Consider the following 25,277-nt stretch of genomic DNA (forward strand, 5'->3'; position numbering starts at 1 on the left):
GGTGTGACTCATCTCCTCTGACAGCTTCCGATTCGCTCGGCAGCCCACGCCAGGGTAGGGTGCTGCCACCGTCCGCCCTGGGCACCCAGGGATGTGACAAGAGGAGGCCGGAGTAGCAGGGGCACCAGTGTATGTGGAGGGTACAGGGGCTACAGACATCATTAAGCCCAAGTGGCAGTCAAGCCTGGAACTATATCTGTCAACAATGGAGGGACACTTTAAAGCAGCAACAATGTGTAGACCTACTGGTTACTGTGCGTGTGAGTGGGTGATGTTCATTATTTGAGGATGTACCGTGCAAAGACAGAGACAAGCTCTCATCAATGTGCTAGTCATTGAGGCAGTGACATGGGTCAGAGAGGCTGGCTAGCTCTGTAACGAAGCACATTATACAGAGAGCACCCTGAGCTGCTGTGTACTGTAGCTGGTGGACACTACAGTAGGTGTTGTAATAAGGGTTGAGAGGGAGACCTGTAGAGTGAGAGGAGTGATTATTTGGCTTTGGCTGCCCTCCTGTAGAGTCTCTGTGAGGGGCGCCACATAACCTGGGGCTCTACACAGTACCTCCTAGTATTTTTCCTCCTCCCAGTCTCTCTCTCTGAGAATGATGGCTGTGCCACACCGCACCGTAAATTAGTCCCGGGTGGTGACACAGTGCTTGCTGGGTAATTTGGACAATGGGGCGTTTGACAGCTCACCCATCATGGCTACAGCACCCCCAGGGAGCCACTACTCCTCCTGAGCTTTTCTCTTCCTCCTCTCTTCCCCCTCTCCTTTCCTCCCTCGCCACTGATGGAGGGACTCTCTAAGTAGCAGCATCATTCTCCAATCAAGCAATAAAATTGCTTTTTTTTCCAGGAGAGAGCAAGGGAAGGCGAGGAGAGAGTGATGAAGTGCAGACAGAGGGAAAGAGGGAGCTGCAGTGGAAAGGGGGAGGAAATAAAGACAGGGAAATTGAAGAAAGGGGATGGTGAGAAAGGGAAGAGAAGAAAATGAGAGTAAAAGGCAAACATATGTTTCTATAAATGTATGAACAGCAGTATACAGTGCATTCAGAAAGTATTCAGACCCCTTCACTTTTTCCACTTTTTGTTACGTTACAGGCTTATTCTAAAATTGATTAAATTGTTTTTTTTCCCTCATCAATCTACACACAATACCCCATAATGACAAAGCATAAACAGGCTTTTAAAATATTTTTCAAATTATTTACAAGTAAAAAATGGAAATATCATATTTAAATAAGTATTCAGACCCTTTACTCAGTACTTTGTTGAAGCACCTTTGGTAGTGATTACAGCCTCGATTCTTCTTGGGTATGACGCCACAATCTTGGCATACCTTGGATGGGGAGTGTCGCTGCACAGCTATTTTCAGGTCTCTTCGAGATGTTTGAATGGGTTCAAGTCCAGGCTCTGGCTGGCCCACTCAAGGACAGTCAGATACTTGTCCCAAAACCACTCCTGCGTGTATTCAGGGTTGTTGTCCTGTTGGAAAGTGAACCTTCACCCCAGTTTGAGGTCCTGAGTGCTCTGGAGCAGGTTTTCATCAAGGATCTCTCTGTACTTTGCTCCGTTCATATTTCCCTCGATCCTGACTAGTCTCCCAGTCCCTGCTGCTGAAAAACATCCCCACAGCATGATGCTGCCACCACCATGATTCACCGTAAAGGATGGTATTGGCCAGGTGATGAGCGGTGCCTGGTTTCCTCCAGGCGTGACACTTGGCATTCAGGCCAATGAGTTTAATCTTGGTTTCATTAGACCAGAGAATCTTGTTTCTCATGGTCTGGGAGTCCTTTAGGTGCCTTTTGGCCGGGCGGCCAACTCTAGGAAGAGTCTTGGTGTTTCCAAACTTCTTCCATTTAAGAATGATGGAGGCCACTGTGTTCTTGGGGACCTTCAATGCTGCAAAAAAATGTTGGTACCCTTCGCCAGATTTTGCTCTGACATGCACTGTCAACTGTGGGACCTTATATAGACAGGTGTGTGCCTTTCCAAATCATGTCCAATCAATTGAATTTACCACAGGTGGACTCCAATCAAGTTGTAGAAACATCTCAAGGATGATCAATGGAAACAGGATGCACCAGAGCTCAATTTCGAGTCTCATGGCAAAGGGTCTGAATACTTATGTAAATAAGGTATTTCTGTTTTGTTTTATTGTTTTATTTGCAAAAATGTCTAAAATCCTGTTTTCACTTTGGGGGTATGGGGTATTGTGTGTAGATTTGATTAGGATGTAAAAAAAAATCCATTTTAGAATAAGGCTGTAACGTAACAAAATGTGAAAAAAGTGAAGGGGTCTGAATACTTTCCGAATGCACTGTATAACCACTCATCCCACAAGAACGCACACACATAAATAAATACAATCTCACTCTGTCAACAACAAAATATCTCCAATATTTCCCCTTTGACCAAAATAATTCTGACCTTGTAACAAATCAGCTGAATGCATCAATCGAACGTTATCTACCTAGAGATTTGCAGAAAGGTGAGGGTTGGAGCGAGGGTAGCCCAGCAGGCTTTTTTTGCCACCTCTTGCTTATGCACGTAGCCTTTGTATTCCCGCAACAGTACAGTGAGCCTCCGTTTCTATGACACCCTGGGAATATATTTTTCATCTCTACCACAGTTCATATCACATCCCTTAGAAATAAGAGGAGACTGCATGGCATGGCCTTGCATTCTCTCTGCACAGAATGCAGAACTAAACCTCAGAATTAAACCCTGCAGTATATTTCACTGAGTCTCTTTGCTGTATTTCAGATAGTGGGGAATTGTATTGGACTAGGACTCTATTTCATAGGGACTGACTGTGCTGGTTATGAATCAGTCTTCCTGTGTTGTTCCCTGTGGCATATGGTCCCAGCAGGTTTGAGGAATGGCCCAGTAATTAAATGAGGGAGTGAAAGTGGCGCTGTGTGTCTAGGCCCTCCAGTGTCCTCCTGTCAGTCTGTCTGTCTGTCTGTCTGTCTGTCTGTCTGTCTGTCTGTCTGTCTGTCTGTCTGTCTGTCTGTCTGTCTGTCTGTCTGTCTGTCTGGGTTAGGGAGATCACTCAGGCATCTCTTCAGCCATAAGCCATTACTGTCTCTCAGAGCCATCCTTCCCTGTCCTGTGCTAAACTACAGACAAGGCCATTGTCTGACCACCATGACCTTGTCACCTCTGGCACCGTGATGTCATGGGACGCAGGCCAAGCTCTGGCATGCAAACACTGCCTGCTGCCAGAGAATGGCTAGAGAGCTGGAGTGGGTGGAGGGTGAAGGGCAGTGTCAAGGATTATATAGAGGGCTTGAAAGCATGCACTGAATGTAGAAATAGAGAAAGGGAAAGAGAGGAGGAGACAGAGAGAGAGAGGAGAGGAAGGAAGAATGACATGGAGAAAGAAAGAGAGAGAGAGACGAAATGCTGAATGCAAAAAAAAGAGCAAGACCGAGGTGGTCATATTTGTGTTATTAGTCCTTTTAGCTGGCTGTTTGTGCTGGTCATTTTTTATATCATGTTGTGCTATTTCTGTCCCTGACCTGTAGGCACCTGGAGATCTGTCCTGGGTTAATGAAAAGCTTTTGTATGAATCTGAGGGAGACAGAGAGAGAAGGAGAGAGAGAAGGAGAGAGAGAAGGAGAGAGAGAATGGAGAGATCATATAGACAGAGAAGGAAATGGAGAGAGGAAAGAGAAAGAGGATAAAGAAAAAGGGAGGTGAGAGAGAGAGAGAAACAGTTTATCTAGAGTCAATTTCTCATTTAGCACATTTTATACGCTTATCTCCAGACCCACTCTCCCATCCCAATACTGCTGCAGCTCTCCTGGCTCGCGCCGTGCCTGGCTGAGGTAGGCTAAATCAATTTGTGCAGATTCATTTTTGCAATTACATCACTTACTCTGTTAAAGATAAGACACATGAATTAGACTTCTGTAGAAAGCACCCGATTTGAATTATTCATTTGGTTTATTCGACTCGTGTGGACGCTCTCTCTTCCCCTCCCTTTCCCTCTACAGTCTTGGTTAACACAGGTCTGTAATGGAATGATCGATGGGGAGGTGTACGCTGTTAACGATGTTGCCTTCTAAGTTTTAACTTTGGAGCACAGTGAGTGTGTCCTCCCCCCTTCCCTTTTCTCTCTCTCTCTCTCCCCCCCTACTCTCTAGCCCCATCTCTCTCTTTCCCCCCTACTCTCTAGCCCTCTCTCTCTCTCTCCCCTACTCTCTAGCCCTCTCTCTCTCTCCCCCATACTCTCTAGCCCCCTCTCTCTCTTCCCCCCTACTCTCTAGCCCTCTCTCTCTCTCCCCCTACTCTCTAGCTCTCTCTCTCTCTCTCTCCCCCCTACTCTCTAGCCCTCTCTCTCTCCCCCTACTCTCTAGCCCTCTCTCTCTCCCCCCTACTCTCTAGCCCTCTCTCTCTCTCCCCCTACTCTCTAGCCCTCTCTCTCTCTTCCCTCCCCTACTCTCTAGCCCTCTATCTCTCCCCCCCTACTCTCTAGCCCTCTCTCTCCCCCCTACTCTCTAGCCCTCTATCTCTCCCCCCTACTCTCTAGCCCTCTCTCTCTCCCCCTACTCTCTAGCCCTCTCTCTCTCTTCCCCCCTACTCTAGCCCTCTCTCTCTCCCCCCTACTCTCTAGCCCTCTCTCTCTCTCTCCCCCCTACTCTCTAGCCCTCTCTCTCTCTCCCCCCTACTCTCTAGCCCTCTCTCTCTCTCTCCCCTACTCTCTAGCCCCCCCCCCCCCACTCTCTAGTCCTCTCTCTCTCTCTCTCTCTCCCCCACCTCTCTCTCTCTCTTTTTGTCTCTCTCCATCCTGGGTCCCAGGGGATGAAATATGAGTATGTTTAGCACTCTTCAATAGAGAGCACAGGGGAGGGGAGGGGTCACTGGGCCTGTAATGCTACTCAATATCTGGTGTTCCTAGTCCTACCGTGTTGGGAGGGGGTAGTAGCTCTCTCTCTCTCTCTCTCTCTCTCTCTCTCTCTCTCTCTCTCTCGCTCTCTCTCTCTCTCGCTCTCTCTCTCTGGCTACATTAGTGTATATGGGGAAGAAGATGAGAAAGATTAAAATAGATAGCACAGTGCATGGGAGCATATACATTCATTGTGTATATGTGTGTTGTTTATGGTAGTGTTTTAATGTTTCTGTGTTTGTGAGAACAGAGTCATCCATATAGATTTGAGCCACCAGTCTAGTATGGGTCTTTACTTAATCCAATGCAGTATTTATTGAAGAGAGTCTTAAGCATTGATTTATGTTCAATCAATGTAATGGGGAGATGTGCTGGGAACATGAATAGGTGGCTCTGATTGACAGTGCACACCGTGTTGCGACACTTTGCGTGACATTATGGTGACATTGTGGTCTTATACAAGTCCTATACAGATCACCTTATAGGCCCATTGGATTTCACTAAAAGCATTCCCTACTGATGAACATTCTTTGGGGAAAATTCATTTTGTCGTGCTGCCCAGCTCACTACATGGCTTACCCTTTAATCATTAACATTGGGAGAGAAACGGACAGACAGAAATGAGGAGTGGAGATGAGAGGAGGGAGTGGAGGACAGTAGGAGTACACGAATAGAAGATGGGATGAGATAATGTATCATCGAAGTGAATAAAAAGAGGAGTGTGTGGGGAATAGAGGAGAGAAGATTTATGTCTGTGTTCATCCGTGTTCACGCTTGACTCTCCCATGATGGAGGGGAAAAAGCGGCCCGGTTGATAGTGCCTTCCTGGGGACAATAAATCTGGTTGCGCACAGATAGAATAGAGCTTATCCTCCACTATGGAGCGTTCACCAGCTGTTATCACACATAAAGCGCAACTATATACAGTTCCTTGCAGAAGTATTCATCCCCCTGGCGTTTTTCCTATTTTGTTGCATTACAACCTGTAATTTAAATTTATTTTTATTTGGATTTCATGTAATGGACATACACAAAATATTCCACTATGAAGCCCCTAAATAAGATCTGGTGCAACCAATTACCTTCAGAAGTCACATAATTAGTTAAATAAAGTCCACCTGTGTGCAATCTAAGTGTCACATGATCTGTCACATGATCTCAGTATATACAGTGAGGGAAAAAGTATTTGATCCCCTGCTGATTTTGTATGTTTGCCCGCTGACAAAGACATGATCAGTCTATAATTTTAATGGTAGGTTTATTTGAACAGTGAGAGACAGAATAACAACAAAAAAATCCAGAAAAACCGCATGTCAAAAATGTTATGAATTGATTTGCATTTTAATGAGGGAAATAAGTATTTGACCCCTCTGCAAAACATGACTTAGTACTTGGTGGCAAAACGCTTGTTGGCATTCACAGAGGTCAGACGTTTCTTATAGTTGGCCACCAGGTTTGCACACATCTCAGGAGGGATTTTGTCCCACTCCTCTTTGCAGATCTTCTCCAAGTTATTAAGGTTTCGAGGCTGACGTTTGGCAACTCAAACCTTCAGCTCCCTCCACAGATTTTCTATGGGATTAAGGTCTGGAGACTGGCTAGGCCACTCCAGGACCTTAATGTGTTTCTTCTTGAGCCACTCCTTTGTTGCCTTGGCCGTGTGTTTTGTGTCATTGTCATGCTGGAATACCCATCCATGACCCATTTTCAATGCCCTGGCTGAGGGAAGGAGGTTCTCACCCAAGATTTGATGGTACATGGCCCCGTCCATCATCCCTTTGATGCGGTGAAGTTGTCCTGTCCCCTTAGCAGAAAAACACCCCCAAAGCATAATGTTTCCACCTCCATGTTTGACGGTGGGGATGGTGTTCTTGGGGTCATAGGCAGCATTCCTCCTCCTCCAAACATGGCGAGTTGAGTTGATGCCAAAGAGCTCGATTTTGGTCTCATCTGACCACAACAATTTCACCCAGTTCCCCTCTGAATCATTCAGATGTTCATTGGAAAACTTCAGACGGGCCTGTATATGTGCTTTCTTGAGCAGGGGGACCTTGCAGGCGTTGCAGGATTTCAGTCCTTCACGGCGTAGTGTGTTACCAATTGTTTTCTTGGTGACTATGGTCCCAGCTGCCTTGAGATCATTGACAAGATCCTCCCGTGTAGTTCTGGGCTGATTCCTCACCATTCTCATGATCATTGCAACTCCACGAGGTGAGATCTTGCATGAAGCCCCAGGCCGAGGGAGATTGACAGTTATTTTGTGTTTCTTCCATTTGCGAATAATCGCACCAACTGTTGTCACCTTCTCACCAAGCTGCTTGGCGATGGTCTTGTAGCCCATTACAACCTTGTGTAGGTCTACAATCCTGTCCCTGACATCCTTGGAGAGCTCTTTGGTCTTGGCCAAAGTTCAGATTCCAAATTCCAGAGTTTGGAATCTGATTGATTTATTGCTTCTGTGGACAGGTGTCTTTTATACAGGTAAAAAGCTGAGATTAGTAGCACTCCCTTTAAGAGTGTGCTCCTAACATCAGCTCGCTACCTGTATAAAAGACACCTGGGAGCCAGAAATCTTTCTGATTGAGAAGGGGTCAAATACTTATTTCCCTCATTAAAATGCAAATCAATATATAACATTTTTGACATGCGTTTTTCTGGATTATTTTGTTGTTATTCTGTCTCTCACTGTTCAAATAAACCTACCATTACAATTATAGACTGATCATGTCTTTGTCAGTGGGCAAAAGTACAAAATCAGCAGGGGATCAAATACTTTTTTCCCTCACTTTATACACCTGTTCTGATAGGCCCCAGAGTCTGCAACATCACTAAGCAAGGGGCACCACCAAGCAAGCGGCACCATGAAGACCAAGGAGCTCCCCAAACAGGTCAGGGACAAAGTTGTGGAGAAGTACAGATCAGGGTTGAGTTATAAAACAATATCCGAAACTTTGAACATCCCACGGAGCACCATTAAATCCATTATAAAAGAATTGAAAGAATATGGCACCACAACAAACCTGCCAAGAGATGGCCGCCCACCAAAACTCATGGACCAGGCAAGGAGGGCATTAATCAGAGAGGCAACAAAGAGACCAAAGATAACCCTGAAGGAGCTGCAAAGCTCCACAGCGGAGATTGTAGTATCTGTCCATAGGACCACTTTAAGCCGTACACTCCACAGAGCTGGGCTTTACGGAAGAGTGGCCAGAAAAAAGCCATTGCTTACAGAAAAAAATAAGCAAACACATTTGGTGTTCACCTAAAGGCATGTGGGAGACTCCCCAAACATATGGAAGAAGGTACTCTGGTCAGATGAGACTAAAATTTAGCTTTTTGGCCATCAAGGAAAACGCTATGTCTGGCGCAAACCCAACACCTCTCATCACCCCGAGAACACTATCTCCACAGTGAAGCATGGTGGTGGCAGCATCATGCTGTGGGGATGTTTTTCATCGCCAGGGACTGGGAAACTGGTCAGAATTGAAGGAATGATGGATGGCGCTAAATACAGGGAAATTCTTGAGGGAAACCTGTTTCAGTCTTCCAGAGATTTGAGACTGGGATGGAGGTTTACCTTCCAGCAGGACAATGACACTAAGCATACTGCTAAAGCAACACTTGAGTGGTTTAAGGGGAAACATTTAAATGTCTTGGAATGGCCTAGTCAAAGCCCAGTCCTCAATCCAATTGAGAATAGCGGAACCCATTCATCTTGAAGGAGCTGGAGCAGTTTTGCCTTGAAGAATGGGCAAAAATCCCAGTGGCTAGATGTGCCAAGCTTATAGAGACATACCCCAAGAGACTTGCAGCTGTAATTGCTGCAAAAGGTGTCTCTACAAAGTATTGACTTTGGGGGGGTGAATATTTATGCACGCTCAAGTTTTCAGTTTTCTTGTCTTATTTCTTGTTTGTTTCACGATAAAAAATATTTTGCATCTTCAAAGTGGTAGGCATGTTGTGTAAATCAAATGTTACAACCCCCCCAAAAATCTATTTTAATTCCAGGTTGTGATGCAACAAAATAGGAAAAATGCCAAGGGGGGTGAATACTTTCGCAAGCCACTGTAATATACGGCAACGCCACAGAAAGACACATAGGAACCAAATACACATTCCCAGTCCAACAGAGACACATTATATACATTCACCTAGTTGAGCAATACAGTAGTCAGGCATATAGTGGCAACAAAATGTAGTCATATTCAGACACCTCACAAATGCATCCTGCATAAAAGGTTTTTCACTGTTGTTTCTCTCATTGATGGTCCTAAAAGGGCCTATCTGTCACTTCCCAGTGGGCGCCTAGCACAGTAAAACCAAGCATCTTTAAACAACTTGTATATGTCAAAGTGGTATGTCTAAGAGAGGAGGGATACTGTCTGCATAAATACACCATTCCCTCCGCAAAGCAATCCCTTGATGTGCAGTAGTCAGTGTGTCCTGTTGTGACAGAGACCCACTGAAGTCTGCTTATGTTACTCCCCACAGACAGACACACAGTGACATTTCACTGCTGCGAGGTATGAAATGCCACTGAATATCTGTATGATACACAATGTAGTATCTAGCAGCATAGGGAAACTTGTCTTTATTGGCCGGACTATTAGGTTTTCAGTGGAGCTATCCATCAATCTATCACTGAGGTCTCTCTGAAATAAAGGCCTGCAGACACATGGTCTTTACGTTGGACAAGTGTGTCTCGCCGCTGACCTTGTGTTTGTTATGAATGGGCTGAGGTGTGTATAGAGGTGGCGCTGGTACGGGCCTGTGTTTGAAGGTAGGCATTTGACGATGTTAGCTGGGGCAGTAGCCTACAGCTCTGTTTTTTATCTGTGTGCGTGTGTTCACGTTCGCGTGTGTGTTGCGTCCTGATGTGTGTTTTATGTCCGATTGTGTTTTAATGTGGGCCTGTCACAGTGTGATCATCTGTCATCTGTACTTGATCTGCTGACTGTATCACTTGACACACACAGCGTGTCTGTACTGACAGTGGTAGCCACTCGTCTCTCTAGGAGGGCGGTTGCTGGGGGTTCTACCTTTCTTCTCATCTTGAACATATTTGACATTTACAGGGACTTCCATGACAAATTTCTCCTCTGTGCTTCAGATTTACAGTGCCTTCAGAAAGTATTTTTCCACATTTTGTTGTGTTACAGCCTGAATTTAAAATGGATTAAATTGAGATTTTGTGTCACTGGCCTACATACAATTCCCCATAATGTGAAATTATGTTTATCGACATTTTTACATATTAATTACAAATTGAAAGATGAAATGTCTTGATTCAATAAGTATTCAACCCCTTTGTTATGGCAAGCCTAAATAAGTTCAGGAGTAAAAATGTGCTTAACAAGTCACATAACAAGTTGCATGGACTCTGTGCATGGACTCTGTATGCAATAATAGTGTTTAACATGATTTTTGAATGACTACCTCATCTCTGTACCCAATACATACAATTATCTGTAAGGTCCCTCAGTCAAGCAGTGAATTTCAAACACAGATTCAACCACAAGGACCAGGAAGTTTTTTCAATGCCTCCAAAGAAGGGCACCTATTGGTAGATGGGTAAAAATAAAATAAAAAAAGCAGACATTGAATATCCCTTTGAGCATGGTGAAGTTATTAAATACACTTTGGATGGTGTATCAATACACCCAGTCACTACAAAGATACAGGCTTGGAAATGTCTGTCTAGCAATGATCAACAACCAACTTGACAGAGCTTGAAGAAGTGTTAAAAGAGCTGTAATAGCTGCCAAAGGTGATTGTAACGTATTGACTCAGGGATGTGGATACTTACAGTGAGGGAAAAAAGTATTTGATCCTCTGCTGATTTTGTACGTTTGCCCACTGACAAAGACATGATCAGTCTATAATTTTAATGGTAAGTTTATTTGAACAGTGAGAGACAGAATAACAACAACAAAATCCAGAAAAACCTATGTCAAAAATGTTATAAATTTGATTTGCATTTTAATGAGGGAAATAAGGATTTGACCCCTCTGCAAAATATGACTTAGTACTTGGTGGCAAAACCCTTGTTGGCAATCACAGAGGTCAGACATTTCTTGTAGTTGGCCACCAGGTTTACACACATCTCAGGAGGGATTTTGTCCCACTCCTCTTTGCAGATCTTCTCCAAGTCATTAAGGTTTCGAGGCTGACGTTTGGCAACTCGAACCTTCAGCTCCCTCCACAGATTTTCTATGGGATTAAGGTCTGGAGACTGGCTAGGCCACTCCAGGACCTTAATGTGCTTCTTCTTGAGCCACTCCTTTGTTGCCTTGGCCGTGTGTTTTGGGTCATTGTCATGCTGGACTACCCATCCACAACCCATTTTCAATGCCCTGGCTGAGGGAAGGAGGTTCTCACCCAAGATTTGACGGTACATGGCCCCGTCCATCGTCCCTTTGAAGCGGTGAAGTTGTCCTGTCCCCTTAGCAGAAAAACACCCCCAATGCATAATGTTTCCACCTCCATGTTTGACGGTGGGGATGGTGTTCTTGGGGTCATAGGCAGCATTCCTCCTCCTCCAAACACGGCGAGTTGAGTTGATGCCAAAGAGCTCCATTTTGGTCTCATCTGACCACAACACTTTCACCCAGTTCTCCTCTGAATCATTCAGATGTGCATTGGCAAACTTCAGACGGGCCTGTATATGTGCTTTCTTGAGCAGGGGGACCTTGCGTGCGCTGCAGGATTTCATTCCTTCACAGCATAGTGTGTTACCAATTGTTTTCTTGGTGACTATGGTCCAAGCTGCCTTGAGATCATTGACAAGATCCTCCCGTGTAGTTCTGGGCTGATTCCTCACCGTTCTCATGATCATTGCAACTCCACAAGGTGAGATCTTGCATGGAGCCCCAGGCCGAGGGAGATTGACAGGTCTTTTGTGTTTCTTCCATTTGGAAATAATCGCACCAACTGTTGTCACCTTCTCACCAAGCTGCTTGGCGATGGTCTTGTAGCCCATTCCAGCCTTGTGTAGGTCTACAATCTTGTCCCTGCCATCCTTGGAGAGCTCTTTGGTCTTGGCCATGGTGGAGAGTTTGGAATCTGATTGATTGATTGCTTCTGTGGACAAGTGTCTTTTATACAGGTAACAAGCTGAGATTAGGAGCACTCCCTTTAAGAGTGTGCTCCTAATCTCAGCTCGCTACCTGTATAAAAGACACCTGGAGCCAGAAATCTTTCTGATTGAGAGGGGGTCAAATACTTATTTCCCTCATTAAAATGCAAATCAATTTGTAACATTTTTGACATGCGTTTTTCTGGTTTTGTTTGTTGTTATTTTGTCTCTCACTGTTCAAATAAACCTACCATTAAAATTATAGACTAATAATTTCTTTGTCAGTGGGCAAACATACAAAATCAGCAGGGGATCAAATACTTTTTTCCCTCACTGTATGTAAATTAGATATTTCTGTATTACATTTTCAATACATTTGCAAAAATGTCAAAAAATATGTTTTCACTTTGTCATTATGAGGTTTTTTCTGTCGATAGGTAAAAAAATAATGTCACGCCCTGGCTCTGGGGACTCTTAAATGTTGAGCCAGGGTGTGGACTTTTCTATGGGTTTTGTTCTAGATCGTTTATTTCTATGTTGGCCAGGGTGGTTCCCAATCAGAGACAGCTGTAGCTCATTGTCTCTGATTGGGGACCATACTTAGGCAGCCTGTGTTCACTAGTTTATTGTGGGATCTTGTTCCGTATGGTTTGTTGTATTACCTAGGACTTCACGTATCGTTTTGTTGTTTTGGTTCGTGTGTACACTTCAATAAAGTATGTACGCCTATCACGCTGCGCCTTGGTCCGCTTCTGTCGACGATCGTGACAAATAAAATATAATCCATTTTGAATGCAGGCTGTAACACAACAAAATGGGGGTATGAATACTTTCTGAAGGTTATAAATCATCTGAGCATGTTTGTTCTTTGCTATGAAGAGGAATTCATGTCTAAAAATATATGTTCATAATGCCTAGCCTATGGACTGGAAAATTATGAATTACTGTACCACAATCCATTCATTGTCCTCCAAAACACATGTAATATTTAATTTGATACCTTACAGTGTACTCTCCATTGTGGGGGATGTACAAGTTTAAAGTAAATATTCAAGTAATATTCAATTGGGGTCTTGAAATATTCAGTAATAAGACGCACAATACAAATGAGAAAAACTCTCCAATTATGGAACAAAATATCATTTGAATAAAGTGCTGCTAGGAGATATTTTATAAAAATTTAAACAGTCTAAAATATGGAGGCAATTTAAAATATCAGATTAAAATCTTTGGAAAAGCTTGGGAAAATCTATATTGCATATCAAACAGTTCAGACATATGGCTTATTAAATAAATTATTACAGAAAAGTAATAATTGTGAACAAGACCAAAAAAACAACCGTTTCCGAGCATGATTCCTTTGAACCCAATAAGTATGCCAATAAGTTATGCAGTCATTTAGAAAATGCAACATAATCAGATACAGCCAAAATGATGGTTACAGGCGATTAGCTAGCTGTTGTTTGTAGTTGAATGTTTTTTTCTCTTTCCTTTTCTCCTCAAGGTTGAATTCTTCTCTTTGTCTGAGAATGTCCTCTTGTTCTGTTGTGTTTCCTGTTTCACACGTCCAGTGCGACTGTTGGGTGGGAGCCTCAGTGTCAGCTGTAACACTGTAGCCTGGAGGTGTGACAGGGTGCAGTCTGGCTCTCAGATCACCGTGGTGATAGCAGTCCATCCCACTGGACCTCCATCACCATCAAAGCACCAGGGTCAGGCGACAGTGTCAATGTGAACGCTCCCCCAGAATGAGGCACCGTAGATGGGGAGGGACTCCGCATTGGGCTGGCCCCCTCACTCCCCAACTCCCACCAAGCAAAATGCAAGGCTAGCACTATATAGCTAAAACAAATTTAGCCCATTGTAATGATATAGCTATGCTGCAACGTTATAGACTTGAGTGTGAGGACAACTTACTTACACTGTACGCTGTTGGTGCATTGGAGCAGTAAGGGAGAAGAAGAGAGAGGGAGAGATAGAAACATGGATAGAGAGGGGGAAGGAGAGAGAGATGGAGAAGATGGTGCTGTTACTATGAGCTTGTTGTTGCTCTGTATTCTATTGACTAGAGTGCGAGGGCCCGGCAGATTGGGTAAGAGTCAGGGTCTTTCATTTTGTCATGAGGTTTCTTTTTGCACTGGACGGCTGTTTTCATTCCCTTATATTTATTATTTATTGTGCTCTGGAAGTTGTTGAATCTGAGAGTTTGTGTGTGTGTGTGTAACAACATTCTGAATTCTTTCATGCTTGTTTCTGATCTCTCAGCCCCACAGTCAGACACAGTGGGGGGGGGGGGGGTCGAGGGAACAAAGGAGATGGAGAGATAGTGGGAATAAAGTGTGAAAGGAGGCTAACACAGTCTTTAATGAGTTTCCTGGCTTTTCTTCCACTGTTTCTGTGTCAGGGTCCCTGGGCCTGGGTGTAGAGTGGGCTATGGCCCTGGTGCACTGTTAGCTACCTCCACAAGGTCTAATACAATAGGCTATTGTAGTAGGGTGGAAAATAGTGACTGCCCTTGGGTAGGAAAGTGTGTGTAGTTATAAGCCATTAAAATAAATATGGAAATGAATGAACCCACACTTAGCACACTCAGCACAGCTCTCCTCTCCTGCCTGTCGTACTGAGTACTCAATCCATCCACACACACCTGTGAGGAAAAGAGGTCACAGCTAGGGGTAGAGGTAACTCAGAGTTTACTGCTACTACTCAATTAGCACTAGATCAGGAGCTGAGGAGAGAGAGGAGTGATTTAGTGCCTATGGTGATGAAAAGCAGACACACTGCTCTGGACACACACACACACACACACACACACACTAACCTGGTCATTTTCTGATTGAGGGCATGGATGATTGAAGGCTCCTCCAGCCTTTATTTTCTGAGCGATCAGCTCCAATCTGTGGCTGAGAGAGAGGAGATAACATTAGGACATTAGATAGAAAAGACAGATAGAAATCACACATGCACTATTTACTGCTCAACTGCAGCAGCGTCTGTCAGGGAGACCTGGCAGCTTCTGTCAGACAACAAGGCTCCAGCATGTCCGGACACCAGAGAGAGAGAGAGAGAGAGAAGAGAGATAGAGGGACAGTGAAGAATTACTGATGGCGCGGATAAACCTTTATGCCATCTCTCTCTCTCTGTCTCTTTGTCTCCGGATCTCTCTCTCTCTGTTTCACCATCTCACTCTCTCTCTCTCTCACACTCTCTCTCTCTCTCCCTCTCGTTCTCTCTCTTGCTCTATAATTGATGTCGACCAGTTCAATGGTAAGAATAGAACCGTTGTGGAGGTGATAAATGGAGTGGCGAATGGGCTTCATCTCTCTCTCTTTAAAGAGTTGGTAACTTGGCCGGAGTTTGTGTGTGTGTGCTTGTGCGTGTGCGTGTGTGTGCTCTCCTGTGTGTGTGTGTGTATGTGCGTTCACGTGTGTGCTCCCCTGCATGTGTCATTTAAGACAGTAGGGGATGAAAGAGAGGTGTAATAACAGGGAAGCTTATATCTGTCTGCAGCTGAACGATCCCAGGAATGGACTAAACGGGGCCAAAAGCCTGGGGTCGTGGTCATAAGATCTACTGTGTGTGAGAGAACGTTTAGCCTGGCCTCCTCCTCCTCCTTCTCCCTCTCAACCCATGAACTCTGGTTCTCATTATCTCCCCTCTCCTCTGCTCTCCCTTCCCAGTCCCTGGCAGTAGAGTCAGCATTAGCTGCATGTGGTTAGGCCAGCCAGGCCGGTCCTTAAATCCTGTCTGCCTGGGAGGAATCCCAGAAACTTCCTGGGCTTTAAAATACACCTGTGTAAACATTCCAGACTATCAAATGATAGGGATGACACAGTGTGCAGAGTGGGATACAATAATCCCTGCAAAGATGACGGTAATAACACACTGTTGCCTTGTTTTATGTCCACCCCTCCCACTCCCTTATTCCTCTCTCTCTCTCTCTCTCTCTCTCTCTCTCTCTCTCTCTCTCTCTCTCTCTCTCTCTCTCTCTCTCTCACCCGCCCTACCTCTCTCTCTCTCTCACCCTCCCTACCCCTCTCCCTCTTCTCCCTTCTCTCTCTCTCACCCTCTCTCCTTCTTCTCACTTCTCTCTCTCCCTCCCTTCTCTCTCTTTCTCTGCAGTGAGAGATGATGATGACTTCATGGGATTGGGTGATCTCCCAGAGACCTTCCCCTCGGACCCCCCGGAACCCCTTCCAGTGTTCCTGATGGAGCCGGAGGAGGCGTACATCGTCAAGAACAAACCTGTCAATCTGTACTGCAAGGCCACGCCCGCCACACAGATCTACTTTAAGTGTAACAGCGAGTGGGTCCACCAGAAAGAACACACAGTGGAGGAGAGGGTGGATGAGAACTCTGGTCAGTGAAACTACCAGTCTGAATGTGTTTCTTGTGTGTGTATCTGATGGTGCGTTAGAGTGTGTGTTTGTGTCCTGTGGACAACATGTTCCCAACCCAGGGGTGGGAGTGGAAGGTTAAGCCGGTAATAATCAACCTGGACCAAACCTTTATCCATAAAGAAAATATCAACATGGTTGAGGTCGAACAGACAACACACATACACAAACAAATTCACACCCTCCGGGTACTCAGTTCTGTCAGAAAATCAAGGAAATTAATTATTAATTATAATCCCTTTACCACACTCCTAGAAAACACACATACACCCTCACCGACACAGACACAACCACATATAATGAGGACAGGATTTTTGTAGCATAGAGAGACAGTCTTGTTAAACTCAGAGATACTATTGTATAACAGAGGCCCGTAAGCCATAGTAGCCCTGTGACATGCACACACACTGCAGCACAGGCTGAGGCTCTGTCGGAGAGAGTCGAAACTGGATCATTGAGACTGATACATAACAGACACGGATGTATACTGTTCTCCTTCAGACACTAGTCTCTCTCTCTCTCTCTTCTCTTCTCTCTCTCTTCTCTCTCTCTCTCTCTCTCTCACACACTCTCTCTCTCTTCTCTCTCTCTCTCTCTATGTCTCTCTCTCTCTGTCTCTCTCTCTGTCTCTCTCTATCTGTTTCTCTCTCTCTTCTCTCTCTTCTCTCTCTCTCTCTCTCTCGCTCTCTCTGTCTCTGTCTCTCTGTCTCTGTCTCTCTCTTTCTCTCTCTTCTCTCTTCTGTTTCTGTCTCTCTCTCTTCACTCTTATCTCTTCTGTCTCTGTCTCTCTCTCATCTCTTATCTCTTATCTCTTATCTCTTCTGTCTCTGTCTCTCTCTCTGTCTCTCACTTTCTCTCTCTCTCTGTCCTTATCTCCACTCATTCCATTTTCTTCTCTCTCTCTCTCTCTGACTGTTTCTCTGTACGTCAGTCAGTATCATTATCAGAGTCACAGAGACAGTGCGAATCAGGTTTGATGCTAAACGCTTATGTCTGACGCAAGTCCTCCACACCCTCACCCCCACCCCGTCTCTCACAAACCATGTGGTAGCAGCAGCCGGATACATGGTTCATACACGCACCCTGGACAGGACATGTCCAAGACATCAGACCAAGTGTGTGTGTGAGCACAGCAACAGAATCTCCCACAAGGACTGGACCTTCTGCTTACCATTGCAGAGGTACCATTCTCTCTCCCTCTCTCTCTCTCTTTCTGTCCTTTCTGCTTGCACTAGTGTGTCCTGACTGTCACACGGGCATGACCTCTCACGTGTGTGTGTGCGTGTGCTTGTGTGTGCATGTGTGAATGTGTGTGCTCAGCCCTCCCTCATGTAGAGGTTGAATGGTGAATCCCAGAGTGGAGAGGCTGTTTCTAACTGAAATCTGCTCCTCTGGGCTCCACAGCATTACACACAGCAGCCATCGGCTGATTGGCTGTATTCAGCTGCCAATGGGGGAAATTGACTTCTTTCTGTAGCCACAGGTAGCAATCACACAGCATTTACCCTCTTTAATCCCAGGGCTCAGAGACACACACATCCCTGCACTCACTGGAAAACACACATAAGCACATACCTGCACCTAGACACACAGACACTCTCAATTCCCCCTCTCTCATGCGCAAACACATGCACACTGTCTTTAAAATAAACAGAAATCAGGGTTGAACATACATATTCCAAAAACAGCAGCATACACACATAGAGCTACTGTATATACCAGTGTAGATATGAAAAATAAACTGTTTTCATTTTGACATGCGGCTGTACTTGACATGATTTTGAGCTGTTGTGAAGAAATGTTTTGCATTGACAAAGAAGAGGTTAGCAGTTAGTGGTGCCCCCTTGCCATCATGTCAGAAAGCTTGTGTGTTAAAAGCATCTACAAGGAAACCAACCCACACAGCATACACATTCCACGCTCCACAACCCAACCCCAGAGGCTACACACACACTCACACACTCATACAACTACACACATACACCGCACTCCCTGCACCAAAGCCCACAGGCTGTGCACACACATTCCCTCTCTCTCTCAGCCCACTCCAGTCCTCTCTGATTTCCGCAGATTGACAGAATAGGAGCCCAGATAGAGGAGAGGCTGGCCATGCAGCCCTGGTCAATACTGGAGCTACTTGAGCTGCTGAAGGAAATATGATCTCTTTCTCTCTTTCTACAACATGACAGTAGATTAGAGGAGAGAGCGAGCGAGGGGGATGGACAGAGAGAGACTGCTAGTGAAAAAGATGGAGCGAGGGATCGAGCTGGAGAGAGAGAGGTGGAGAGAGTGATGATAAAGGGAGAGCAATGGAGAGAGATGGAGAGAGTCATGGAAAGAGGGAGAGAGAGCGACGGTGCGACAAGTGAAGGAGAGAGAGAAGGGTATGTTGATATTGTCAGTCAGACAGCAGGCTCCAGCCAAAGCCCTTCTATCTCTATCTCAGTGTAGAAATCAAGGCAACAGGGGTGCTGCTGGGCAGGGGGGCTGCTGCCTCTCCTTCCTATCCAGACTGAGGAACATCATCATTAGTGCTGTGCTCTACCATGGCCCTGCTGTAGAAGCCATGCAGTGCTGCCTCACTAGAGGAACGCCCACGCTAGAACTGCACCATTCATCTAGCCTCTCAAACGCTGGCAGGGAGTAAAACATACTGTTGTTTTTTTGTCCTTACCAAGTATGATTTACATCATGCTCGGATTTGAGTTTGATTGATAGATTTAGTTCAGGGGGTTAGGATAGTATAACATTTTAAATGAGGTTTTTATGGGACCCAAAGATGAGGATAAACTCTATTTGAATTTCATCTAATAAAAACTGTAGCTACCTACAGATGTGCTATCTTAATCATGCAGCAACAGGAAATGTGAATTCATTTACATTTACATTTTAGTCATTTAGCAGACGCTCTTATCCAGAGCGACTTACAGGAGATATGTGCATTATAATTAATATATATTTTTGTAGGGGTAAATACATTTTTCGTCAAGTCTGAAATGTTAAACTGGAAATTACAACCTTTAGAAGCCTTTTTAAACCTTGAGGTTGAGAGCTGGACCCGTGCTGGTCTCCAGCTCTAGTCTCCAATGAGCTGTAGCCATTGATCTGAACAAATGAGCCCAGAGTTAATTATATGTATGAGCAGAGTAGCAGTGTAAGACACACTGGAGACACACAGCTCACCATTCATCCTCTAAGAGTTATGTCTGGTAGCATCAAACAGGAGTGCTGCTCTTAATTTGGGGGCCTCCCCCCCACCCCCCCTCCCAGTGACTGCTGCTCCAGCAGCCTGCATGCCAGTGAGGGATCAATAAAAGGAGATAGCACTAATGATGGCATTAATAATGAATCATCTGCAATGGGTCCATCCAGAGTCCCATGCCAGCTATCGTTTAATGGGACAGATTGGAGAATCATTTTGTATCATAGTAATGGACAGTGAGAGGGTGTGAGAGGGTGTGTGGGAGACAGGGTAGCGAAATATCAGATCACTGATCACTATAGAGGTATCAGTTGGAGAGGTTCGTTTGCGTGTGTTATGATCCCAGAAGTATATTTCAGCCCCTCCATGTGTGTAGTCAGGACTGTAATGATACCATATCACATTTTACAATACATAGTAAATGTGAGTAATAGTTCTAGCTTAGTAAACGTATGATGTCAGGGTATGAGGTCACTATCTGATCTCCTAGCTCAACTCTTAATCTCGCCCCCGATCTCGGTCCCGTCTGATGTCACTAGAAAGATGAGACATAAAGCTTGCTTTGGTAATGGTCCCAATGATTCACAAAGGAGGCAGATAAGCAACTTCCCATTTGAATATCACCTGTTGTTTGAAGTCCCAGCATTTCACAGAAGAAAATCAATAGCTAGCATCGTGTATATATAATGATGAGTGTAAATTATCCTCTTTCTCATAATATCAAATCAAAGTTTATTGGTTGCGTACACAGTTTAGCAGACGTTATAGTGGGTGCAACGAAATGCTTATGATACTAGCCCCTAGCAATGCAGTAAAATGTCAAAAGTACACAAATAATCAAAAATTAAGAAATCTTGAAATGTCGGAACGAATCCAATTAACAACCCAAATAGCACTGTAACAGTAATCCAAATGCAATCTATATGTACGTATGATTTAATAAGTGACTGTTATCGATATATAACATACACTACCAGTCAACAGTTTGGACACACCTACTCATTCAAGGGTTTTTCTTTATTTTTACTATTTTCTACACAGAATAATAGTGAAGACATCAAAACTATGAAATAACACATATGGAATCATGTAGTAACCAAAAAAGTGTTAAACAAATCAAAATATATTTTAGATTTTAGAGTCTTCAAAGTAGCCACCCTTTGCCTTGATGACAGCTTTGCACACTCTTGGCATTCTCTCAACCAGCTTCATGAGGAATGCTTTTCCAACAGTCTTGAAGGAGTTCCCACATATGCTGAGCACATGTTGGCTGCTTTTCCTTCACTCTGCGGTTCAACTCATCCCAAACCATCTCAATTGGGTTGAGATCGGGTGATTGTGGAGGCGAGGTCATCTGATGCAGCACTCCATCACTCTCCTTCTTGGTCAAATAGCCCTTACACAGCCTGGAGGTGTGTTTTGGGTCATTGTCCTGTTGAAAAACAAATGATAGTCCCACTAAGCGCAAACCAGATGGGATGGCGTATCGCTGCAGAATGCCGTGGTAGCCATGCTGGTTAAGTGTGCCTTGAATTCTAAATAAATCACTGACAGTGTCACCAGCAAAGCACCCCCACACCATCACACCTCCTCCTCCATTCTTCACGGTGGGAACCACACATGCGGAGATCATCCGTTCACCTACTCTGCATCTCACAAAGACACGGCGGTTGGAACCAAAAATCTCACATTTGGACTCATCAGACCAAAGGACAGATTTCCACCGGTCTAATGTCCATTGCTCGTGTTTCTTGGCCCAAGCAAGTCTCTTCTTCTTATTGGTGTCCTTTAGTAGTGGTTTCTTTGCAACAATTCGACCATGAAGGCCTGATTCACGCAGTCTCCTCTGAACAGTTGATCTTGAGATGTGTCTGTTACTTGAACTCTGTGAAGCATTTATTTGGGCTGCAATCTGAGGTGCAGTTAACTCTAATTAACTTATCCTCTGCAGCAGAGGTAACTCTGGGTCTTCCTTTCATGTGGCGGTCCTCATGAGAGCCAGTTTCATCATAGCGCTTGATGTTTTTTACCAAATAGGGCTATCTTCTGTATACCACCCCTACCTTGTCACAACACAACTGATTGGCTCAAACGCATTAAGGAAAGAAATTCCACAAATTAACTTTTAACATGGCACACCTGTTAATTGAAATGCATTCCAGGTGACTACCTCATGAAGCTGGTTGAGAGAATACCAAGAGTGTGCAAAACTGTCATCAAGGCAAATGGTGGCTACCTTGAAGAATCTCAAATATAAAATATATTTTCATTTGTTTAAATCACTTTTTTGGATACTACATGATTTCATAGTTTTGATGTCTTCACTATTATTCTGCAATGTAGAAAATAGTAAAAATAAAGAAAAACCCTTGAATGAGTAGGTGTGTCCAAACTTTTGACTGGTACTGTATGTCAAGAATCCAGTATACAAATAAATATGTGGTGTGTGCATAAACAGTGTAACTAAAATGCAATGTACAGTAGTAAAAATAAGAATGTAAATGTATATGTATTTGAATGGTGTGTATAGACAGTATATGGTCAGTATGTGAATAGAAAAGGTGTGTACAAGTAGGGCAACAGGCTCTATGGTTCAGGGTTGAGTACCGGGTGGTAGCCGGCTATCATATTTACATTTACATTTACGTCATTTAGCAGACGCTCTTATCCAGAGCGACTTACATTATTCTTTTTTTTTTTCTTTTTTTTCATACTGCCCCCCCTGGGAAACGAACCCACAACCCTGGCGTTGCAAACGCCATGCTCTACCAACTGAGCTACCTCCCTGCCGGCCATTCCCTCCCCTACCCTGGACGACGCTGGGCCAATTGTGCGCCGCCCCATTGGTCTCCCGGTTGCGGCCGGCTACAGCAGAGCCTGGATACAAACCAGGATCTCTAGTGGCACAGCTAGCACTGCGATGCAGTGCCTTAGACCACTGCGCCACTCGGGAGACACAACAATATTCACTGGACATGGTGATTGCTGTATAGAGGAGTCCAGTCAGTCAGTTTATTCTGATTCAGTGCTGGTATTCCTGATTGTCTTGACTGGACATGGTGATTGATGTAGAGATGGGTCTTGTCTGTTCTGAGTCTTACCCACTCAGTCTAAATATGAACATATGAATGACAAGCTTGATCAGCCTGCCTGCGGCCTGTGCTGTGTAGAGACTAAAGCCTTCCTCAGAGGCAGGCAGCAGTGGGTTCTTACACACTGAGTGAGCTGAATAAATGTCTCATTCTGGCACACTTTGTGCCCATAGAGAATACTGGCCCTTTTAATTGTTACCCCTATTGATTTTCACTATGCTACTCTGTGTGATATTCTCCCAACTTCATGACCCTTGACCCATCTCTCTACATCTATGTAGAGTAGCTCTCTCTCTCATGCACACACACAGAAACTCACACACACAGGCACACACTGGCACATACACACACATTCAAATACACACGCAAAGGCTCATACACACTCATATACACACATGCAGGCACACACCTGTGCATGCACACACACACCTGAAGAGAGGCTCAAGGACTCACAAACACGCATACACACACACTGTCGTTGGCAGAATGGCAGTAGCTTGCTTCTCTCTCTGCTTGCCTGTCGGCCCACAGTGTAAGTGTTGTATGTGCTAAGCTGGTGTGTAGGACGTCAGTGTGCTGAGTGTCTCTATAAAGAGACTGTGTAAAGCTCCTGAACCTGAAGAAATCAGCCATGTGTTTTCCCCCTCTCTCTCATCTCTACTCCTCCTCATTTAGAGGCTACCTGTATGCTCTGGAGAAACAGAGTTGAGAAACAGAGAGGTGCACAGCTCAGGATGATTCTTACATTAATGGATGGGGAGTGTATAGGGAAATAGGGCTTCTTAATTTCCTGCACTAATGTGTTATCATTTACACACATGTGTCACGTTTCTTTTGTCGTAGTATGCCTCTATTCCAAAAAAATACTTGCCAATTTCTGGGGGTCTGTACTCCCAAAGTTGTTGACTGTTTTTGTGCTTGCCAGTTAGCTAGCAGATCAAATCAAATCAAAATCAAATCAAACCACAATTGTATGTGTCGAATACAACAGGTGTAGACCTTACCGTGAAATTCTTACTTACAAGCCCTTAACCAACAATGCAGTTTTAAGAAAAATAAGAGTTAATAAAAATATTTACTAAATAAACTAAAGTAAATAATAAAAGAGCAACAATAAAATAACAATGACGAGGCTATATACAGGGGGTACCGGTACCGATTCAATGTGCGGGGTACAGGTTAGTCGAGGTAATTGAGGTAATATGTGGGGGGGGGGGGGGTCAATGCATATAGTCCAGGTAGCCATTTGATTAGCTGTTCATCAGTCTTATGGAATGGGGGTAGAAGCTGTTAAGAAGCCTTTTGGACCTAGACTTGGCGCTTCGGTACCGCTTGCCATGCAGAAGCAGAGAGAACAGTCGTTGACTAGGGTGGCTGGAGTCTTTGGCAATTTTTAGGGCCTTCCTCTGACAACGCCTGGTATAGAGGTCCTGGATGGCAGGAAGCTTGGCCCGAGTGATGTACTGGGCCGTACGCAGTACTCTCTGTAGCGCCTTGCGGTCGGTGTGTTGCCATACCAGGCGGTGATGCACCCAGTCAGGATGCTCTCGATGGTGCAGCTGTTTAACTTTTTGAGGATCTGAGGACCCATGCCAAATCTTTTTTGTCTCCTGAGGGGGAATAGGCGTTGTCGAGCCCTCTTCACGACTGTCTTGGTGTGTTTGGACCATGATAATTTGTTGGTGATGTGGACACCAAGGAACTTGAAGCTCTCAACCTGCTCCACTACAGCCCCATCGATGAGAATTAGGGCGTGCTCGGCCCTCCTTTTCCTGTAGTCCACGATCATCTCCTTTGTCTTGATCACGTTGAGGGAGAGGTTCTTGTCCTGGCACCACACTGCCAGGTCTCTACCACCGTTGTGTCGTCGGCAAACTTAATGATGGTGTTAGAGTCGTGCTTGGCCACGCAGTCATGGGTGAACAGGGAGTACAGGAGGGGACTAAGCACACACCCCTGAGGGGACCCCGTGTTGAGGATCAGCGTGGCGGATGTGTTGTTGCCTACCCTTACCACCTGGGGGCGGTCCGTCAGGAAGTCCAGGATCCAGTTGCAGAGGGAGGTGTTTAGTTCCAGGGTCCTTAGCTTAGTGATGAGCTTTGTGGGCACTATGGGGTTGAACGCTGAGCTGTAGTCAATTAATAGCATTCTCATGTAGATGTTCCTTTTGTCCAGGTGGGAAAGGGCAGTGTGGAGTGCAATAGAGATTGCGTCATCTGTGGATCTGTTGGGGCGGTATGTAAATTGGAGTGGGTCTACGGTTTCTGGGATGATGGTGTTGATGTGAGCCATGACCAGCCTTTCAAAGCACTTCATGGCTACTGACGTGAGTGCTACGGGTCGGTAGTAATTTAGGCAGGTTACCTTGGTGTTCTTGGGCTGTTAGCAGCCAATGGCTAGCAGTTTCTTACTGGCGATAAAAACTGATGATTGCCATAATGTTTCAAGTCATTACTGAACTATTTAATGAAACTAATCAAACATTAAACCTTGTAAACAATTCATGGTAATTCATGGTAACCTCGTAAACAATTAATTTAAACTCAGCATTTATTTGAAACAGGTGTTTATTTAAAATGTGTTTAAAGGGACAGGTGGCTTTTTGAAGCTCTGCG

At 44.7% G+C, this 25,277-nt stretch overlaps 1 protein-coding gene across 1 annotated transcript in view; it reads left to right on the top strand.

Annotated features, from left to right (window-relative positions):
• Positions 1 to 25,277, top strand: part of unc5cb (unc-5 netrin receptor Cb) — a gene marked incomplete at its 5' end in the record, with an annotated part of 165,702 nt that overhangs the window by 73,664 nt on the left and 66,761 nt on the right. Inside the window, one exon of the mRNA XM_084159660.1 lies at positions 16,094 to 16,330. Within this exon, the coding sequence (XP_084015786.1) occupies positions 16,094 to 16,330 (237 nt within the window). The remainder of the gene's footprint in view (positions 1 to 16,093; positions 16,331 to 25,277) is intronic.

Source organism: Coregonus lavaretus (genome assembly GCF_964263955.1).
Source record: "Coregonus lavaretus genome assembly, chromosome: 4".
In the NCBI taxonomy this organism is placed as follows: Eukaryota; Metazoa; Chordata; class Actinopteri; order Salmoniformes; family Salmonidae; genus Coregonus; species Coregonus lavaretus.